General features: G+C 41.5%; 1 protein-coding gene across 1 annotated transcript in view; it reads left to right on the top strand.

The window, feature by feature from the left end:
• LOC124616684 (LIM domain-containing protein jub) overlaps positions 1-21,545 on the top strand; it is a 203,415-nt gene that overhangs the window by 146,784 nt on the left and 35,086 nt on the right. The window contains exons 3-5 of the mRNA XM_047145016.1: positions 17,254-17,423; positions 20,587-20,649; positions 21,077-21,207. Of these exons, the coding sequence (XP_047000972.1) occupies positions 17,254-17,423; positions 20,587-20,649; positions 21,077-21,207 (364 nt within the window). The remainder of the gene's footprint in view (positions 1-17,253; positions 17,424-20,586; positions 20,650-21,076; positions 21,208-21,545) is intronic.

Genomic DNA, 21,545 nt, shown 5'->3' with positions numbered 1-21,545 from the left:
GCAAGAGCCATGAATTGTCTTGGTCATATTTCAGGCCGTTTCTATCTCACATTTTCTCGCAGGCATCGCAGGGACGAACTTGACGGCAACACGATGCATTCTGAGATGCTGTGTCAGGATTTCATGACATAATCCAACTGAAATCACCGTGGGCTCCCTGCATCATCTGGTGTATCTCTGTAAAGGTATTCTTGAGTTTCGAAGCAAAGTTTAAGGCAGACGCGTTGCTCCTCTGACTCTGCCATCTCAAAAACTGTGGACATAACGTTCTACTCAATACAGCACTGAACAATAACTAACAGACATACAACAATGAAACTTCCGGCAGTTACACATTACACGCGTGTGCAGGGATGCCAGCCGCATTTCGTTCCAACACGCCATTGGCGCGAAATCACAGATGTTCCCGAATTTTTTGATCAGACCTCGTAAAAGTCCAGATGTGTTAAGTCTGATGATCGTGCAGGCCATTTTGTGTTTCCCGAAAAACAGATCCAACGACTCCAGATGTTCTGGAATTATCTGTGAGAAATGCGAAGGATGTCTGCCATGTTGGTAAGCATGGGTTTCCTTACGTCTAGAGGGCATGCCTTCCAGTAACTGCGGCAGCATGTCTGGACCTTGTAGATAGTTTTGGCGATTTGAAGTCCCATCAGTGAAACAGGAACCAATGATACGATTCTTGAAAAGCCCGCAGTACACTTTGACGTACATAGGCCCTACTTCTCTCAGCCAGCGTGGATTTGCAACTGGCTAGTAATGCCTGTTGCAAAGTTGGTTTGTTCCTGGTTTATAATCGATGTTTCATTCGTAAACAAAATCCTGCGTAGACAACACCCGTATCGCTTCGCAGTTTTCTTCGACACCTTTCGGAGAAAAAGTAACTGACTCTGAGTAATTGCCACGAAGCTGTCGATTGAGCGAAATGTGCGGAAGATGAAATGCGTTCGAGTGTAGTATTCGCAGAACACTCCTTTGGCTGTTCTGTTCCCACTCGCACTTACAAGCTGCCTCGTAGTAATGTGAGGATTGTGTGTTACCGCTTCTAAAATGTTAGTAAGCGTCTCGCTCATCAGTTGCCGTTTTTTTCCGTTGGCGTATTTTAGTCTTCACACTTCCAGTTTATATTTTTTTAAAATAATATTTGCAAAGACATATCCTGAGGCCACGACACGATCCGGATACCTTGCAGCGTACAACCGCGCCTATAACAGTTGGGCGATATGTGTCATAAACTAAAATACAAATCAATTTTTTTTGAATGTCTTGTACGTTGTGTAAGTCTGAATAGCTTCACGTGAGTAAGTTCTTTGATACATAAGTGAACACACGGGCCACATCTAAGTCACGCGTTTGCTTACGTTTGGTGCCGTAAGACGGACGTTTGTGGACCTTCTTCTCTTGTCTGCGGGACAGTGGTTTGCGGCGCTGATGCCTTGTTACTGTTTATCAGGTTCCACAGGTGTTAGGTCGTAGAAAACCTTCTAGAACGTTCTTCTCAGAGCCGTAGAAGAAAAGTATATAGTTGTATAATTCGCCAGGTATAAACTTACCTAGATTAGTCACAGTTGGCTAAGTTGTCCGCTGTAACTTAGCGAAACCTGCACCTCGGTTTACGTAACGGTTTTCGATATGAAGTACCAGTATGATATTCTTACCTTTTTATTCTATATCAAGGATGGTATGCGGAAAGACAGTTTCAACTGTTATATAAAAACAGTTCAGGCAAGTGATGATTTTTCCTGGAAAGTTTTGGAAAAGTTCTGAAAATCTGCTTATTTATGTTTTTTGGTGCGCGTATTACATATTTCAACTTTGTCACCACAGATTACGACGAAAATATAACGAAAGTTTAAAAAATCACGAAGTTCAGATATTTTGGTATCACCATTCTGTATTAAATTAAACAAGACGAAATTCACAACTGTTTTGTTCCAAATCATCTCTTTTTCCACCGTCTTGTTGGAAGTGGATATGGAAATTACGTAGTAGGTGATTAGTTGATTGAGATTGCAGAATAACTTCCAAATTTTATCACTTACGTTATTTGCGCAATAAAAGATACTTCTTTCCTTTTTATTTTACTTCTTCTTTATTGGATTTCCTGTGCGCAGTGAAAATTTAAACATTTGAAGAAAGATAATGAAGTCTCTCAAGTCGTAGTGACACAGTGTGCAACAAGATGTTTTTGTATAACTGCCAGTGTTATTACTTCTGGTGTATAAGAAGAGGTCGATAAAATTACTGGAGCTAATGGAGGTAGAAAAGGTTTTACAAATACCACGACCAATCGCAGTTTTGTTACTGGCATCGATATTTAAAACTTTTCATATTTTTGATACAGACACGCTCGATTAACAAAAATATGACTTTAAACGGTTAAATCAAAGAACTCTCTACCTTTTTATTATCGTAAGTCTACGAAGCTCAAGGTTGTCATAAATACTCTCTGCTCTCTTGAGAAAGATGTAAACTCTGGAGAACAGCATGTTCAGGCCATTCCTTTCCAATACAAACTTAAAACTCCCATCAAAGCCATTAAGCGAAGGCATCCATCAGGTCTTAAAAAAAGAAGAAAAAAATGGAAGTTCCGCATATCAACGTTGATTTGCTAGAATATGTCGGGACTTCAAGTACAGCGACCGATCGAATGTTACCGTACCAATTTTCTGGCAACGCACAAAGGTTCTTTCATAAAGAATGAACAGTGTAGAAATAACTTCTTTGCAGGGGTGAATAAACAAAATAATAGGGCATACCTGGGATTAACCGAACGAGTTATACTGTTCTTGCAAAGACTGGCCTTGTATCGCACTAAAAGGCAGGAACGGAAGGATTAAGAGCCTCGAAAGATAAATATTGCAAAGATTTTCATCTTAATTTAAATTAATCCTACGTAATATTTCGCTCAAAAAGATTTAGTTGAAGAGCTGCAACAATGCCTTCCATGATGTGAAGTATGGTGCCGGTAAAGTGAATTCTGAATTGCCATAAACAAGTTGAGAGAAGTGTTCCATAAACAAGCTGAGAGAAGTGTTCACGAACTTTCATTGGTAGCTTCGTTGTAAGTTGGACGAAACCTCAATATGCGAAGTAATGTCGGAGAGCCATATTTCGTATAATGTAAACGTCACCCACGGTTGTTTTTGTTGTGGTCTTCAGTCCTGAGACTGGTTTGATGCAGCTCACCATGCTACTCTATCCTGTGCAAGCTTTTTCATCTCCCAGTACCTACTGCAACCTACATCCTTCTGAATCTGCTTAGTGTATTCATCTCTTGGTCTCACTCTACGATTTTTACCCTCCACGCTGCCCTCCAATACTAAATTGGTGATCCCTTGATGCCTCAGAACATGTCCTACCAACCGATCCCTTCTTCTGGTCAAGTTGTGCCACAAACTTCTCTTCTCCCCAATCCTATTCTATGCTTCGTCATTAGTTATGTGATCTACCCATCTAATCTTCAGCATTCTTCCGTAGCACCACATTTCGAAAGCTTCTATTCTCTTCTTATCCAAACTAGTTAGCGTCCATGTTTCACTTCCATACATGGCTACACTCCATACAAATACTTTCAGAAACGACTTCCTGACACTTAAATCTATACTCGATGTTAACAAATTTCTGTTCTTCAGAAACGCTTTCCTTACCATTGCCAGTCTACATTTCATATCCTCTCTACTTCGAGCATCATCAGTTATTTTGCTCCCCAAATAGCAAAACTCATTTACTACTTTAAGTGTCTCATTTCCTAATCTAATTCCCTCAGCATCACCCGACTTAATTAGACTACATTCCATTGTCCTCGTTTTGCTTTTGTTGATGTTCATCTTATATCCTCCTTTCAAGACACTGTCCAGTCCATTCAACTGCTCTTCCAAGTCCTTTGCTGTCTCTGACACGGTACAGTGTGCAATTTTTCTTCCATTTGTCAATGCGCGTTCTCTCCTCGGCACAACAGTATCAGTCAAAACGCAGAGTGTAGGGAACAAGATCACTGTGTCTTTTCAGAAAAATGTACGTTGTTGGGTATCGTATTTTGATGAAATTCTGTACCCGTACATCTTTGATGATAACAGCAGTTGCCGCCTGTACGGTTTGTAGACGTTCCTCTTCCTCCGGAGAACGATTCTGTTAGTACCAGGACCCAGCTACGATTTCGTAATTTGTTCTTCTGGTGCATACAACTGCCACTTTATCTCAATATGTCGTATCAGTGTGCCGCTTCCTTATTCTATAGGGAGCTGCGCTCTTACAGACCTATTGTCTTCACCAGTCTCCTTCAGTCTCGTCCAGCAAGGTCTATGATTCTCGTGGGTGCTGAGTAAGACGAGCGCTTTAGTTTGGTGCAAGAGACATAGATCTGCTCTGGTGCCCAACTGTTTCTTACATGACCCGAATCTGTTTCATCTGTATTTATCATTGACAGTGTTTTCTTCGTTATCAATGTTACGGTGAAAAACTTAAAGACATATTATTATTCCCTCATGTGTATTCTGGGCCCTGATACTGACTTTTTTAAACTTCTGCAATATGATCGATTGACGATAAATTAGTAATATATTCGGTTGATAATCGAATATTAAAGCAAAATGAGTGTTCTCCGTATATTGGCTTGATTGTTTAACATTCAGTTTTCGTTTTCGCCAAAGACTAAATAGTCAATCAGATTCGCCTGTTTCAGTGATTTGTGGCTCGGTGACATCACGTACATTTGGTAACTGGCAAACTTGTTGCTTCTGTAGACATTTGGACACATAACAAATAAATAATGGCGTTAAAATGAGTTAATTTAGAGTTCTTATGGTTGAGTGCCCCCCCCCCCCCCCCACATGAACCACAGACCTTGCCGTTGGTGCCGGCCGAAGTGGCCGTGCGGTGAAAGGCGCTGCAGTCTGGAACCGCAAGACCGCTACGGTCGCATGTTCGAATCCTGCCTCGGGCATGGATGTTTGTGATGTCCTTAGGTTAGTTAGGTTTAACTAGTTCTAAGTTCTAGGGGACTAATGACCTCAGCAGTTGAGTCCCATAGTGCTCAGCGCCAACCTTGCCGTTGGTGGGGAGGCTTGCGTGCCTCAGCGATACAGACAGCCGTACCGTAGGTCCAGCAACAACGGAGGAGTATCTGTTAAGAGGCCACACAAACGTGTGGTTACTGAATAGGGGCAGCAACCTTTTCAGTAGTTGCAAGGGCAACAGTCTGGATGATTGACTGATCTGGCCTTGTAACAGTAACAAAACGGCCTTGCTGTGTTGTCAGTGCGAACGGCTGAAAGCAAGGGGAACCTTCAGCCGTAATTTTTCCCGAGGGCATGCAGCTTTACTGTATGGTTAAATGATGATGGCGTCCTCTTGGGTAAAATATTCCGGAGGTAAAATAGACCCCCATTCGGATCTCCGGGCGGGGACTACTCAAGAGGACGTTGTTATCAGGAGAAAGAAAACTGGCGATCTGCGTATCGGAGCGTGGAATGACAGACCCTTTAATCGGGCAGGTAGGTTAGAAAATTTAAAAAAGAAATGGGTAGGTTAAAGTGAGATATAGTGGGAATTAGTGACGTTCGGTGGCAGGAGGAATACGACTTCTGATCAAGTGAATACAGGGTTATAAATACAAAATCAAATGGGGGTAATGCAGGAATAGGTTTAATAATGAATAAAAAATAGGAGTGCGGGTAAATTACTACAAACAGCATAGTGAACGCATTATTGTGGCCAAGATAGACACGAAGCCCACACCTACCACAGTTAGTACAAGTTTATATGCCAACTAGCTACGCAGATGACGAAGAGATTGATGAAATGTATGATGAGATAAAAGAAATTATTCAGATGTTGAAGGAAGATGAATATTTAATAGTCTTCAGTGAGTGGAATTCGATAGTAGGAAAAGGAAGAGAAGGAAAAGTAGTAGGTAAATAAGGAATGGGGGTAAGGAATGAAAGAGGAAGCCGCCTGGTAGAATTTTGCACGGAGCTAACACTTCGTTCAAGAATCATGAAAGAAGGTTGTATACATGGAAGAGGCCTGGAGACACTGGAAGGTTTCAGATAGATTATATAATGGTAAGACAGAGATTTAGGAACCAGGTTTTAAATTGTAAGACATTTCCAGGGGCAGATGTGGACTCTGACCACAATCTATTGGTTATGAACTGTAGATTAAAACTGGAGAAACTGCAAAAAGGTGGGAAATTGAGGAGATGAGACTTGGATATACTGAGAGAACTAGGGTTGCAGAGAGGGCATTGGGGAATGACAAAACCCTACCGTCTGGTGAGCAACATGTATGAGGCAGGCGACATACACTCAGACTTCAAGAAGAAATAATACTTCAAATCCCAAAGAAAGCAGGTGTTGACAGGTGTGAAAATTACCGAACTATAAGTCACGGCTGCAAGATACTAACATGAATTCTTTACAGACGAATGGAGAAACTGGAGAAGCTGATCTCTGGGAATATTGGAACACGTGAAGCAATACTGACCCTACGACTTATCTGAGAAGATAGATTAAGGAAAGGCAAACCTACGTTTCTAGCGTTTGTAGACTTGAAGAAAGTTTTTGACAATGTCGACTGGCATACTCTATTTTAAATTCTGAAGGCGGTAGGGGTCAAATATAGGGAGTGAAAGGCTGTTTACAATTTGTACAGAAACCAAATGGCAGTTACAAGAGTTGAGGGGCATGAAAGGGAAGCAGTGGTTGGGAAGGGAGTGAGACAGGGTTGTAGGCTATCCCGATGTTACTCAATCTGCATATTGAACAAGCAGTAAAGAAAACAAAGAAGAATTCGGAGTGGGAATTAAAATCAATGGAGAAGAGTGTCTAGAAAGGAGGATATAAGATGAACATCAACAAAAGCAAAACGAGGATAATGGAATGTAGTCGATTTAAATCAGGTGATGCTGAGGAAATCAGATTAGGAAATGAGACACTTAAAGTAGTAGATGAGTTTTTTCTATTTAGGGAGCAAAGTAACTGATGATGATCGAAGTAGTGGGGATATAAAATGTAGACTGGCAATGGCAAGGAAAGCGTTTCTGAAGAAGTGAAGTTTGCTAACACCGAGTAGAGACACAAGTGTCAGGAAGTCTTTCCTGGAAGTATTAGTGTGGAGTGTAGCCATGTATGTAAGTGAATAATGGACGATAAATAGTTTAGACAAGGAAAGAATAGAAGCTTTCGAAATATGGTGCTACAGAAGAATGCTGAAGATTAGATGGGTATATCACATAACTAATGAGGTGGTACTGAATAGAATTGGGGAGAAGAAAAATTTGTGGCACAACTTGACTAGAAGGGATGAGTTGGTAGGACATGTTCTGAGGCATCAAGGGATCACCAATTTAGTATTGGAGGGCAGCATGGAGGGTAAAAATCGTAGAGGGTGACCAAGAGATAAATACATTATGCAGATTCAGAAGGATGTAGGTTTCAGTAGGTACTGGGAGATGATGAAGATTGCACAGGATAGAGTAGCATGGAGAGCTGCATCAAATCAGTGTCTGGACTGAAGACCACAACAGCAGCAACAACGGTTGACTGCAAAGTTTACGCCCTTATAAATTTGATGTCGCTGGTATGAACATGGAGTAATATGAGCAGTATAAGAAATTAGAGAAAGCACCCAAAGTTCAGTGCGTTCCATCAACAGTTACATATTTTCTAAGTTTGTGTTCGTTTAAATAAAAGACACTAGTTGAAGATTGGATGTATTTGCCCGTTCGTAAACGTAGGTGTTGGATACACAAATGTTAAACGTCAGCTCTTATTCACTTATTGGTTGGCGGGTTTTGATGTATTTAAGCTGTGCCTTTTTAGTGGTATATCTGAGGTATAAAGCATGTATAGATTATACAAAGTTGGAAATACCAAAATATTAACCCGCTATTTAACTTTTCCACACGCCGGCTGTTAGATTGAGAAGACATTTGGCACCTCAATCCCCCTATTGTTATCATTGCTCAACTAGATGAGTCTATGGTTTGTAATGACATCAGAGAGACGTTAACATTAAACACTTGCCGTACTTTGACAAGTCTAATGCGTGATAAACATTGTGGACCAAATTTGATATCTCGAGTCAGACTCGTGGGAAGAAATGAGGGCCAGCCGTGAACACTACCAGTCACATTCACGAGATGGCTCTGAGCACTATGGGACATAACTTCTAAGGCCATCAGTCCCCTAGAACTTAGAACTACTTAAACCTAACTAACCTAAGGACATCACACACATCCATGCCCGAGGCAGGATTCGAACCTGCGACCGTGGTGGTCCCGCGGTTCCAGACTGTAGCGCCTAGAACCGCACGGCCACCCCGGCCGGCGTTCACGAGAAACAAAGTCGGGCAAAACGTAAACGTCGCGAGCCTAACTCGTGAGACAAACATTTCTCAGTAACAATCGTGGTTTAGTGTTATCCATTACGACGCGGGAATTGGTCATAATTCGTTAAGTCTACGTTACGAAGCAACATCAATTATTCTAAATATTATGCGACTCGGGGCGTAAAAATATCTGTTTCAGGTCGTTTAAGTGAACATCCAGGATTACGAGTTCTATTTTCTAGCATCTTTGATGACAAATTTTGAGAAATATTTGTTATAGAAACAAATCTTTTCACACGTCGGATAATAGACAAGGAATGGAACAAACGGAAAGTGGATGACACTTTGTACACTGTTACCTTCGACAAAATGAAGGGCAACTATGCAGTGGGGATTTTGATGGTTCGAGTCATAAAACCAATATTCAAATGTATTAGTCCTTAAGACCATAGTAGAAACGCCAAAATTGAAAAAATAAGTGCCTTTTAAAAGATTTAAACAAATTTTGAGACTCCTACATTTTTGAAATGATGAAACTGCTGATTGTATAGACCTGCTTCGAAAGATAAGACCTATCATCAAACTTAGGAATGAGAAATTTGAAGAGATTTTCACATCGGACAAAAATGTCAGTACAGACGAATCCTTAATGAAATACAAAGGACGTTGAGCATATGAACAGTTAATTCTTCGAAAAGAGCGGGACTGTGATTAAAAATTTACAAAGTATTTTGAGATAAGTACCGGTTATTGTTGCGGTTTCAAAATATTTAGTCGGGACAAAATTGGACGGAATAATACTGCATCAGAGAATGTTGTCAGGGACTTGTCAAAATCCTTGCTGAATGTGGGATATACTTTGTTTCTTCAAACTTACGACTCCTCTCCAAACCACTTAAAATTATACTATGAGAACACAAATGTTATCGCAACAGTACGCTGCAATGGACAAAATACGCTAAAAGATTTTCGAAAACATATTTTAAGGAAAGGAGAATATTTATAGAGAAGTGGTAATAATTTGTTCGTTCTCAGACAGACACGTGCGATGCGTGTCTATCACATAAAGGAAACACGAAAGTGGAGACATGGTTGAAAATTTTGACAACGGTTTAGGAAAACAATGAAACAGAAATGCGACTTCAAATACAATAAAGGAATAGTTGGAATTCATCGTCAAGATCAGGAACTGACCTGTTTCGCAATCATGAGAAAAATCCTCAAAGGCTACCGAAAACGTTTTTATGTATGGGATATGAATCTGTTCAATCCCAGCATTATCCATAAAATAATACACTATCAAATAAAGGAAACATACTTTATTACCGGGTAAATATAGTAGAAGTAATTTTAGAAAATGTCGAATTAGTATCGCGTGAAAAAACTATGCGTAGAGCTACAGAACAGGTATCCGCATGTTGTCTTTGCTTGAGATCGTCTTACCTATCACGCTGATCCGTTTAGCAAGCGTCGTCTCCAACCCCTTGGGCACGGATGTCGTCGAACAGTCGCACGGCAAGGTGTTAAACTTCTTTTGTTTCAGTTAATTTTCTTGAGGCATCCTTCCGCAACATGCGGCCTCTGGCTAGAATTCTTCTTAAACAGAAAAAAAGAACTTCCCTATGTAGCTTCTACTCTCTCTCTATCTCCCTATCTCCCTCCCTCTCCACCCCCCCCCCGCCCCCCCCCCCCCTCCCTGTGGCTTTTATTTCCAACTGTCGAAAAATAACAGTCGACAACGATTATGCTTACAAAATATTGTACAAAAAGATTTGGCAGAAACTTTCAAGCGCATATACAGATACAATGCTGTTTTCTTTGTTTTTCGGCCTCTTTTGTTCGCAGATGCAGGTATACAAGTTGCGTAGGTTAATTACCATATTTTGCAACAGCAATGAAAGTCGAATTAAGCTCAGATGAGTTTCACTGTATTCTAAAGCACATCCAGTGGTCACTGTAACAATGTGCTTTTTTTCATAACAGAATTGGAAGACCAAGGAAAAGTGTTACAGTGGCCGCTGAAGCTAAACGCGTCTGGTCTTAATAAGACTTTCATTATACCGGTATTGCAAAAGATGGTAATGAACCTATACAATAGATAAATGTGTTTGAGAACGTTTTTCGTTGGTGGGAGAGAAGATGGGGGTGGGGGGGGGACACGTTCCATATATGAGGGACAGTCAGATGAAAACTAAACATCCACCGCAGCCGGATCATGGAATGTTTCGGTTAAAAAGTAATCACCAAACACGTTACGACATTTATCCCTCTGGGAAACGGGCCGACCAGTTCCTCTTTCGTAGAACGCCGTTGGCCGTTGACGTATCCACAACCGCGCACACACTCCTGCACTTGCCGCCCGGAGTGGCCGTGCGGTTCTAGGCGCTACAGTCTGGAGCCGAGCGACCGCTACGGTCGCAAGTTCGAATCCTGCCTCGGGCATGGATGTGTGTGATGTCCTTAGGTTAGTTAGGTTTAATTAGTTCTAAGTTCTAGGCGACTGATGACCTCAGAAGTTAAGTCGCATAGTGCTCAGAGCCATTTGAACCATTTGAACTCCTGCACTTCCTTGACCGACTGAAACCGACGCCCCCGCATCCCTTTCCTCAGGTCGCCAAAGGTGTAACAATCACACGATGATAGATCCGGGCTGTACAGAGGATGTTGCAGGTTTCCCAACCAAATGGGTGAAATGCAGCCTTCGTCCGATTGTCGGTGTGGGGGCGGGCGTTATCGTGCAAAAAGCTGATTACGTCCGACTGCATTCCTGGGCGTTTTGACTTTATGGCGCGCCGCAGCTTCTGCAGAGTGTCGTCATAGAGCTGGGCCTTGATTGTGCTTCCACGCACGAGGAACTCTACGAGCAGAGGAAGCATCCTATTGAGCGACAATTCCCGCCCCCACGCTGCCAATCGCTACACTTCGGCGTTGTGGTAGGGAAACAGTGCAGCATCCACCGTATAGCCCGGATTTCTTCCGTGTGATTTTTCACATCTTTGGCGACCTGAAGAAAGACATGCGTGAACGTCGGTTTCAGTCGGACGAGGAAGTGCAAGAGTGCGTGCGGTTGTGGCCATAACGGCCTGCCGCGTTCTATAAAGAAGAATTGGTCTTCCCGTCTCCCAGTGGGATAAATGTCGTAACGTATGCGGTTATTACTTTTGAATGAACTATTTCATGGTCCGGTTATGGCGGGTGTTCGGTTTTCATTTGACTGCCCCTTATATCTTAATAATGACTGCATCGAAGGAAGCACAGCTCTCCCGTTCCTTGTACCTGGTTACGGAGGCTTTGGGAGAAATTTTGTGAACAGTAAACGGGAATGAATGTGAGCATCTGGATGTCGGGCGCTATGAAGGCGAGGTCTGACGAAGCAGGTTGGCACGTCGATATCCGGCCCACGGCAAGGATTCCTGCCTGGATTCCAGGAAAATCGGGCACTTAGGCAGGGCGACCTGGGAGCGGAACGTAGCCTACGACCAGGACTGGCAGGCGCGCGACGGAAAAAGCGGCGGCATTTTCTTTTTGACAGTCTTTTCTTAGCGCCGTCAAAAAAGATTTCGACGACGTTGGTGTTCCGTTGTTTTGTCGTGGGCAGGGACAGCGTATTTATAAGTGGCTCCATATTGGGGTCGCCATTACGGAAGCGGAAAATTTCTTGTAGCGGCGAGTACAAGATGTGTCCGTGCTGGCAGTTAGAGCGTTTTGCGTTTGATTGCTTATTCTGCTCTCTTTGTCAGCGAACCGAAAGATTATTGTTGAAACTTCCCCAGAAGGGGTCTTAATCGCCGCTGCCACCATCCCCACCTGTTCTGTGTTGTGCCGTAATGACATTATTAGTAATTGCTCTCACTGATTTACCTACTTAACGTGGCAAGAATGATTTACGATCCAATGGGCCTGCAATGTAGCAGATACCTCTTAGAGACATTATGTAATAAAATCCAGACTGCTGCTATAGTGTTTTCAAGATGCGTTCATTCTGATGGTTCTATTTTGGCTAGATTGCCATCTTCAGATCATCTGCAAAAGTTGCTTAACATTTTTTGTTATATCATAATGTTGGTTAATCATATTATCGGATATACAGAGATTTTGTAATTCAGTCCACACACACATACACATCATTGGTCACTGGCACTCTGTATTGTAGTACAACATGATGTAGTTTTCGGACTCTTACGCAACAAGCTGCAAGAATGGTTGCTTGTTTACCTCTCGCTAACTGCTATTTCTCAGATTTTACCTTCCCTGCCTTTGTGATAAATATGGGACATTTTTTCATAGATTCAGCTTAGAGAACAGAATCTTGAAAATTTCCGAAATGATTATATACAATTCCCAAAGCGTTTTTCAGTTAATATTTTTACCCCATTAGCTACTCACCTTTAGAACACTAGTGAAAACATATTAACACTTTTCGTAGAAATCCGGCTCACTTGTGACCATTTACACTTTGTCTTTGCTTAGCTCGACTTAAACCCACTAGGTTCAAAATTATGAAGGATCCTAAACAGAGTATTAACTATTGGTTGGAAATGAATATTCAGTTGTTTATTAATTTTAATAACTTACAGCACAAATTAAGCTCATAGCAATTGATCAAAGTGCGGACCATCAGTTCCAATGCTTGCGCAACAATGACAAAAAATTTTGCTGCTCTCTGTGAAATGTCGCTCTGGTCTGTTGGACAACGAGATATACAGAAGAACCTACCCATCCAGTCTCTCTAAAGGTTCCAGTATAGTTTCTCACACCAGTAACTTCATTTAACTCCATACAAAAAAAAAAAAAATCTACCCTGGACACAGCACATACAATCGCATAAAATGTATTCTGGAGATCCCACAGTAGTGGTGTCTGGGGTGTAGAGAGAAGTCGAAGAGCGAGGTGGCGCAGTGGTTAGCACACTGGACTCACATTCGGGAGGACGGCAGTTCAATCCCGTCTCCGGCCATCCTGATTTAGATTTTCCGTGATTTCCCTAAATCGCTTCAGGCAAATGCCGGGATGGTTCCTTTGAAAGGGCACGGCCGATTTCCTTCCCCATCCTTCCCTAACCCGAGCTTGCGCTCCATCTCTAATGACCTCGTTGTCGACGGGACGTTAAACACTAATCTCCTCCTCCTCCAGAAGTCGAAGATGTACATTTTATTTCAGATCTGTGAAATGAAATAATTGAAAATTAAAAATAATATCGTATTTCAGTGCTAATTCTAATTATAGAATAATTTAAAAATTACATGCAATAATTCCTGTAAACATACTCTGTTGAAGAGTAGAACAAGCTGCCCAGCATAAAGTTCTTTGATTTTGTCTTAAAGTCCCCCAGCGTAGATTGTTGAATACATGTGTACCCATGTTTGACTACTAATATCAACCCCTTGAAGTCTTTGTAGAGGTTGTTTTTTGTCCAGGAATTCCAAACTCACTCTCTTTTTGTCTTAGAAATAATGGTAAGGACAAAGGTCAGAAATGAATGTAAATATTGTGAAGTAGTTGCCAAAAGACCAAGATTTTTGTGGACATCTCTGCAGGGTGTTCTAGAATTGACATAAAGTGTAATTCTTATTACACAATTCTGTATCCTGAAACTACTGTCACTGTAAGTTGAGTGTTCTTTTACTAGGTAGCAATATTCAACAACGATTCAAAGATGTGAACAATTTACTAATACATGCCTCACACACATTGTTCATTCAAGACATGAGATCATCAAAATATTTGCTTCAGGTCATGAGTTCCTTGTCTCAAAATATTTAATTTAAGATCCTTCTGTTGTTTAGATGATCTTCTTCATGAAGCTTTGAGATATCCAGTGACTCTCCCATGTCCCCTTGTAGTCTAACCTAATGCAGGTTGTACATAGTCAACCTCTGTTCCAGCATAGTTAAGTTATATCTTGTCAGCAGTGTCTTCCATAACATATTGCTATTCCCAGTATCTCACTAGTAAACTTGAGCCTGTTGTTTGCTTTCCCCATAAAAGATGCTCAGTAATGCTGTCAATTCATAATAGGCTACATTGTGACCCCATTTGTATAACTTGACTGATCAGCGAGTTATGCATTGAGTCAAACAAAGTGACACACTGGTTGAGAGATTGTACTTACATTGATATCTTGTACGGCTATCCAGACTTGCAGCTGTTCAAAATTAACATTTGCTAGAATGGATCTTTCAAGATATGCAGTGCCCAGTTTCCAGGTCCATCCTTGTCCAACCTAGTTCATGCTTCCTCTCTAATGCTTGCTATGTTTAACCCTAACTACTCTTCCTTCCTTTGTTGAATATATAGGCACACATTTTATCCATGAGACTGGTATTTGGATTGTGAACTAGTCTAATATATATTCAACATAATAATATTGTCTCCAGGGCTCCTTTCCTGCTGTCTTCTGGGTTCAAGATGAGCTCGAATGAACTTTCAACATCAGATGTGTCAGTCCTCTCCTACTTGGGGATTTAAGTGTGCAACTTTGTCTGGTTGAGACCGTCTATTGACCAGCTTCTTATCAACTATGAAAATGTCTAGTCAGTGATGGTACTTCTACCCATTTCAGTGTTGCCCATGACACCTTTTTTGTTATCGGCCTAATGACCGCTTCCCCCACTCTTGTGGCTTCACAGCATTGGTCACTACATATCGATCTTTGTGAGAATGTCCACTTCACGATGATCCTGTTGCTTCCTTGGCATCTCCAGATGGACTGCCTGCCACGTTGGGTGCCTTGAAGAGGTAGTTGGCAGTTGTCTTTGTGCTGATGGGTTGGTTCTTGCTGAACGCACTTTGCGACCCAGGTGCCTTTTTACTGCAGCAACAAGAAGGTGAAGGTGTCCCCCTATCATCATTTGAGTGGGAACTGCTTCAGGCAGTAAAGGGACGTTGCTACTGTTGAGTGCTTTCATCATCAGAGCATGTATTTCATGGACATCATTAACTCCAGATGAACTACCCCGGATCAAGGTACTGATGATGTTCCCGTTCAGTCCCTCAACTCCCAACCAACCAACCAAACACGATCACCAGTAATGTTTGCTTGGCATCTCTCATCTTTACATGGTACCTTATATATTTGAGTGCCGCATGCTGTATCACCTTACTATTTCTCAATTCTCCCACTGCTCCACGTACTAATAATGACATAGTTAGTATCTTCTCATTGATGTAAGAACATTGTTCTTATGACTGATAGTTTCTGTGCAGCAGCTTGACTATTAAAGAGCTATACAAGCCTTGACAGATTGTATGGTTGCGTATAGAACAACAGTTATATCTGGCATTCACTTCTTCATCCTAAGCAAATTAAGAGCCTTGGATGTATGTCTTCAGGGCTCCAAAAATATGGAAATTGCCTGGGGTTAGGTCAGAACTGTATGGAGGATGTTTAAGGTTTTCCCCGCTAAACTTCTGCAGCTTAATGTGATGGACCCCTTACCCTACCTCCTTGACGTGCTCATTCCTTCATCTCTCTCTTACTGCATTTTAATTTCTTTTGCTTGCAGTTCGTCTCCTTTGTGCTGCACACTATTTCATATTTTAGAGGTAGCTCTCTGTTGAGTAGTGGGTGCTCTTCAACGCATTGACTACACTGGAGGAGGGTGGGACAGCTGTGAGTGGGATGATTCCCATCTCGTGCTGAGCCCCAAGGACAGCCACATACTGTCTTACTTAATGTTCTCCTCTAATTTTTATTTTTGACAGTCCAACTGATGTCCATCACACTTTTAGCCGTCTTGTTCTTACATTTTGAATCTGCCAACTTGAAGACATTCTTCGCTCTGTAACTGTGTTCACCTTTGATGGGCTGACAGTAATCAAATGTGGGGTGGGGCTGATTTTCTTGCCATTGGATTACGCCTGGAGAACCCTTGACTACTCTGACTCTTTCTCCAGCCACCGTCAATGAGTTGCAATAAAAATCACTGTGATAACTTCTTAGGATGTCTGGCAGCAAGTTTGTAAAATGTTTTTTTGCAGGTTGGTTGCCACTAGCATCTAATTTTGTATGCATAGTGGAGCAGTGACTGGTTCAGCGTTCCCCTGATGGTTTCTTTTGACTGTAGGATTGTAATTCACATCAACTGTCTCTCTGATGGAGTATGCATTGAAAGTGCACATTTGAGATTAATGTATTGTGCCTGTATGTGTATACCCTTGGAATTAAAACAGGATGACATGAAACTTAACGACATTCAGTGTAGTGTTTAGGGGCTTTAACCCAAAGAGAGAGAGAGAGAGAGAGAGAGAGAGAGAGAGAGAGAGAGAGAGAGAGAGAGAGAGAGAGAGGGGGGGGGGGGGCATAAATTACTCAGTGTCTTGTTACATTAGCCTTGTATTTATTTTAATCTGTAAATAGTCATGACAATTAAGAATATTACCCACCAGGGTAGCCGAGAGCGCTAATGCGCTGCTTCCTGCCTGGACTTGTGTAGGTGCGCTGGCCCCGGATCGAATCCACCTGGCGGATTAATGACTAGGGCCAGTATGCTGGCTGGCTTGGATGTGGATTTTGGGCAGTTTTCCACATCCCACCGGGCTGGTCCCCACGTTCCGCCTCAGACATTTGAAACATGTTCACACTCTTTCATGATTTACGCTAGACGCAGACAGCTGGAGTACACTACTTCGGGGTGGCAGCAGGAAGGGCATCTGGCCACCCTTTGCAATTAACACTGCCAAATCCGTAATAACAAGGCCAACCTCACCTAACACAGGACAAAGAAAGAAGTTTATTTAAAACTGTTGTTGTTTTTTAAGTATTTGAAAACTAAGTTTTAAATTATACATGTTACCAAAGTGAGCATTTTTTTCTGTGAAATCTCTTTCTCTAACTTCACCCAGCTTTTTCTCTTGTAAATGACATACTGTGAAAAGATTTTAATTTGTTTCCTATGCATAATTTGCCTTTCTATTTTGTAGGTATATGTCACACATGTGGTGAAAAAGTAACTGGAGCAGGCCAAGCATGCCAAGCCATGGGCAACCTGTACCACACAAACTGTTTCATTTGTTGCTCATGTGGTCGTGCTCTTAGAGGGAAAGCATTCTACAATGTTCACGGACGTGTTTATTGTGAAGAAGATTACTTGGTAAGTTGAGGTTTCAGATCTTTTTAACATGCTCATTTTATGTTGCTCCTTTCATCATTAGTTATGTAGAGTATTTCTTTCAGATCAGTGAGTACCGTGGTGTAATTAATATAATCAGTGTCTTGTTATATTAACTTTCTGCTTATTTTGACCTATAAATTATCATGATGATTTATTCAAGACTTGTTGCTTTTTTAATTATTAGAAAACTGAGTTTTAGATTCTGTGTGTTATAAAAATGAGTATTTTTTTTCTGACGTTGGTAGTGAAATCAAAATTAGACAGATGGAAAAAATAAGTAAATTGTTTATTTTTTCAAAAGTTATACCCATAACTGTTAATAATTTCGTCCCAAGAGAAGAGGAGGTCAGTTCCTTCATGGAAAAATGCTTGCAGTTGCCTATGGAACCATGATTGTATCCAGGTGTGCACCTCTTCATCCAAACAAATCCACCTCTTCATCCAAACAAATCATCTGCCATGAATGTGTTTCTTCATGGCTCCAAAAATATGGAAATTGCCTGGGGTGAGACTAGGATTGACTGTGGGATGTGTAGGGGTTTCCCAGTGAAACTTGTGCAATGTAGTCAAGCAACCTATGCAACACGTAGCAGTCATCGTCAGCCATTTATCTTTGTTTTTGCTTCCTAGCTATTACAACCTCATTTCATTGGGAAGTGGCCACAGATTTGTATTCCAGCGACTGCTTTCCAATGTGTATCCACCTACTGACTCGGATGGTGGTCAACAAAAGACCAAAAAGGTGGATGCTTCAAAGGGCTAATTGGTTGCGATATAGTCAGCAGGCTATATTTGAACAACACGCATGTGTCCAGGAGATGGTGGACCGTGTCACCTTTATGATTCAAGGAGCTAGCACCGATTCCATTCCTCAGTCTAGCAGCCAACTCATACAATGACCTGTCCCTGCCTGGAATGAAGAATGTCACTTGGCAATCGGAGCCAAATGATAAAACAGTGGAACACACACTCCTGGAAGAAATTTGTGACTTCCATTAATTGGTCCTCTTCCACTACACAAGTTTGGCAAGTGCAATACAACTCCCTGTACGACCTTGTTGAGAAATGGGGATCTTAGTGGACACACCTAAAGATATGACTAAGCTTTTAGCCGAAGAATGTTTTACTGTCACTTCGTCATATTCCTGAGTTTCAGATATTCTGTAGCACTGTAGAAATGGAGAGCTTCCATGTCTTCTTGTGTAATAAGGTGGCCTACAATCTTCCATTCTCCATGTGGGAATTGGTATCAGCTGTGTCTACAGCCGGAGAAGCTGCTTGTGAACCAGGTCAAATTCATCACACCATCTCTGTTTTATGTGACTGCATCCAAAGACAAGTTCCTGTCTTGTTTCAGTCAGGTCTGGTTTCATTACTAAGAATAAAGTACACGCAGTAACATCTAACGGTAATCCAGGCTGCATGTCATGAAAAGAAACCAGTTTCTATCGCTCAACTCAAACCCTTAGGTTTGGAAGTGATGAATGTACATATTTAATACAGGCAAATGGACAAAGGGAACTACTAACCACTGTACAGAGTTATATACAGGCAAGTTTTTACAATTTCTTTTAGCTTAAATGAGTATACTTCTCACTGATAATAGTTTCTGTTGTCGAATATTGATCATGTGAGATGCTGGCAGGGTTGAACTTCGCTGCTAGCTGGAAATCAGTCCTGCTTCACAATTTGTGGCCTGTGTGTGTAGCATCTGGACCTGTTTGCTTACATGTAGTACACAACTGCATTGTCTTTTGCATCCAATTCGGAATCAATGAGCATGAAATCGGTGTTTCTTAATATGTGTGATCTCATACGGTACTGGCGAAAATGACTGGCACTGTATGTGTTTTGTGTCATCCCCTTGCACGCTGATATCTCATTATCTGAAGGATGATAGGGAATTCAGTATTCTGAGGTCAAGAGTGTGCTGAGGATACCATATTTCAGCCATTACGTGTCACTACGGATAATGCATTTGGTGGCCGACAGCCTTCACTTAACAACTAATAGCAGCAGCATTTGTTTAGAGTTTTTAGTATTAACAGAGGAGCAACACTGTGTGAAATAACCACAGATCAGTGTGGAGCTATGACAAATGTATCTGTTGCGACAGTATAGTGAAATTGGCTACGGCAGCAGACGATCGATGTGTGTGTTTGCTAGTGGCATGACTTCACCTGCAGCCACTTTCTTAGCTCTCGGTCATATCATTTGGATCCTAGATGACTGAAAAACTGTGACCTGGTCAGAAGAGTCCCAATTTCAGTCTGTATGAGCTGTGGAGTTAGAATGTAACACAGACCCCACAAAGCCGTGGACCCGATTTGTCGACAAGGCACTATGCAATTGGAGACCATTGGCAGCCATTCGTAGACTTCAAGTTCCCAAACAATGGAATTTTTATGGATGACAATGCACCATGTCACTGGGCCACAATTGGTTTGAATAACATTCTGGACAATCCGATTTGGCCACCCAGATTGCCCTCAGTGAGTCCTATCGAAAGTTTACGGGACATATTCGAGAGGTCAGTTCGTGCACAAAATCCTGCATCAGCAAAACTTCGGCAATTATGGATGGCTACAGAAGCAGCATGGCTCAGTATTTCTGCAGAGGGCTTCCAGCGACTTGTTGACTCCGTACCACTTCGGGATGCTGCACTACGCTGGGCAAAAGGAGGTCTGCCACCATATTTGGGGGTATCCCATGACTGTTGCCACCTCATTGTATAATGGCTTCAGGGCAGCTCTTGGTTTGGCTGGAGATCTGCCCACTATCCTGACCAACACAAACACCACTCTCATGCGAGTTTCAAAATTTTGTAAACTGTTTTGCAGGTGTAGGCAGTGTGTTGCCAAGTGTTGCTGGCTGCCCATCAATCAGACACAGAGCTATTTTATTAAAATTATATAGTAAGTAAATTGCTTTGTTGGAAGACTGCTACTTATGGAGAGGGTGAAGTAATCTGAGCAAGGAAGCTTAATCGACTGAGTAGGAATCGGGTGTTATATTCCTAGGTTACGAGGCACTAACACAAGATATTTTTGTATAATTTCTTATAAAAATCTTGTTTATTTCGTAGCCAAAGCAAGTCAGTCAGTCTGGCTAGCAATGCTAAGCATGAATTTTTGTTTTTCAGTACTCGGGCTTCCAACAGACAGCTGAAAAATGTGCTATCTGTGGTCATTTAATAATGGAGATGGTAAGTGAAAATGATTATTTGTACTTACATATGGAATTAGTACTGAAGTTATCCCTGCAAATCATATTTAGTCTTTGTTGTTGGATGCTCCAGGAATAACTTCACTGTGTGTGTTGAGATTTCGTAGGTTAGTTTTTAGTGCAATGAATTCAGGGTTCTTTTTTGAAATAATGGAAATGCCATACGCCTCCTGTGCACCATGTTGATTCACAAAGTACTCTCTCGCGCGCGCGCACACACACACACACACACACACACACACACACACACACACACACACACACACACACGGACACGGACACACGCACACACGGCATCCTCAACTTTGAGGAAAAAATTGAAATAAATATTAATTCTTTTTCTTCTACAGTTATAGCTTTTTGGGCCACAGTTAATGAAATTTTGTAAAGTCTGTTTTGTGTTACAGATCCTGCAGGCTATGGGAAAATCATATCATCCTGGCTGCTTCAGATGCTGCATCTGCAATGAGTGTTTGGATGGTGTTCCATTTACAGTGGATGTTGATAACAAGATATATTGTGTTAATGACTACCACAGGTACAGTTTAGTGATGCGTAACCTCCACCCAGACTCATATAAGGAAAACATTAGTTTTGGTTGAAACTTACTTTGTATCCAAGAAGGCATTTTTCCTACATTATTCAGATGTACACACATTATAAAATTTATTAATTGAGATCTGGACCAAAGACCTGAATGGTCTACTCACATCTTACATTCCTTTTTTCTCAAGATACAAGTTAATGCTTTAATATTTTTTATTCTGATTGTGCCAAACACATTGTTATCAAATACTCTTTAAGTTTTCTGACATTATCTTTTTTCTTTTCAGTGTTCATTTCTCAAGTAGTACTACATTAACTGAAGAGCTATGG

This window comes from Schistocerca americana, chromosome 5 (genome assembly GCF_021461395.2).
Source record: "Schistocerca americana isolate TAMUIC-IGC-003095 chromosome 5, iqSchAmer2.1, whole genome shotgun sequence".
Taxonomy (NCBI): domain Eukaryota; kingdom Metazoa; phylum Arthropoda; class Insecta; order Orthoptera; family Acrididae; genus Schistocerca; species Schistocerca americana.
The sequence above is the reverse complement of the archived record's forward strand: the minus strand, read 5'-3'. Positions and strand labels throughout refer to the sequence as shown.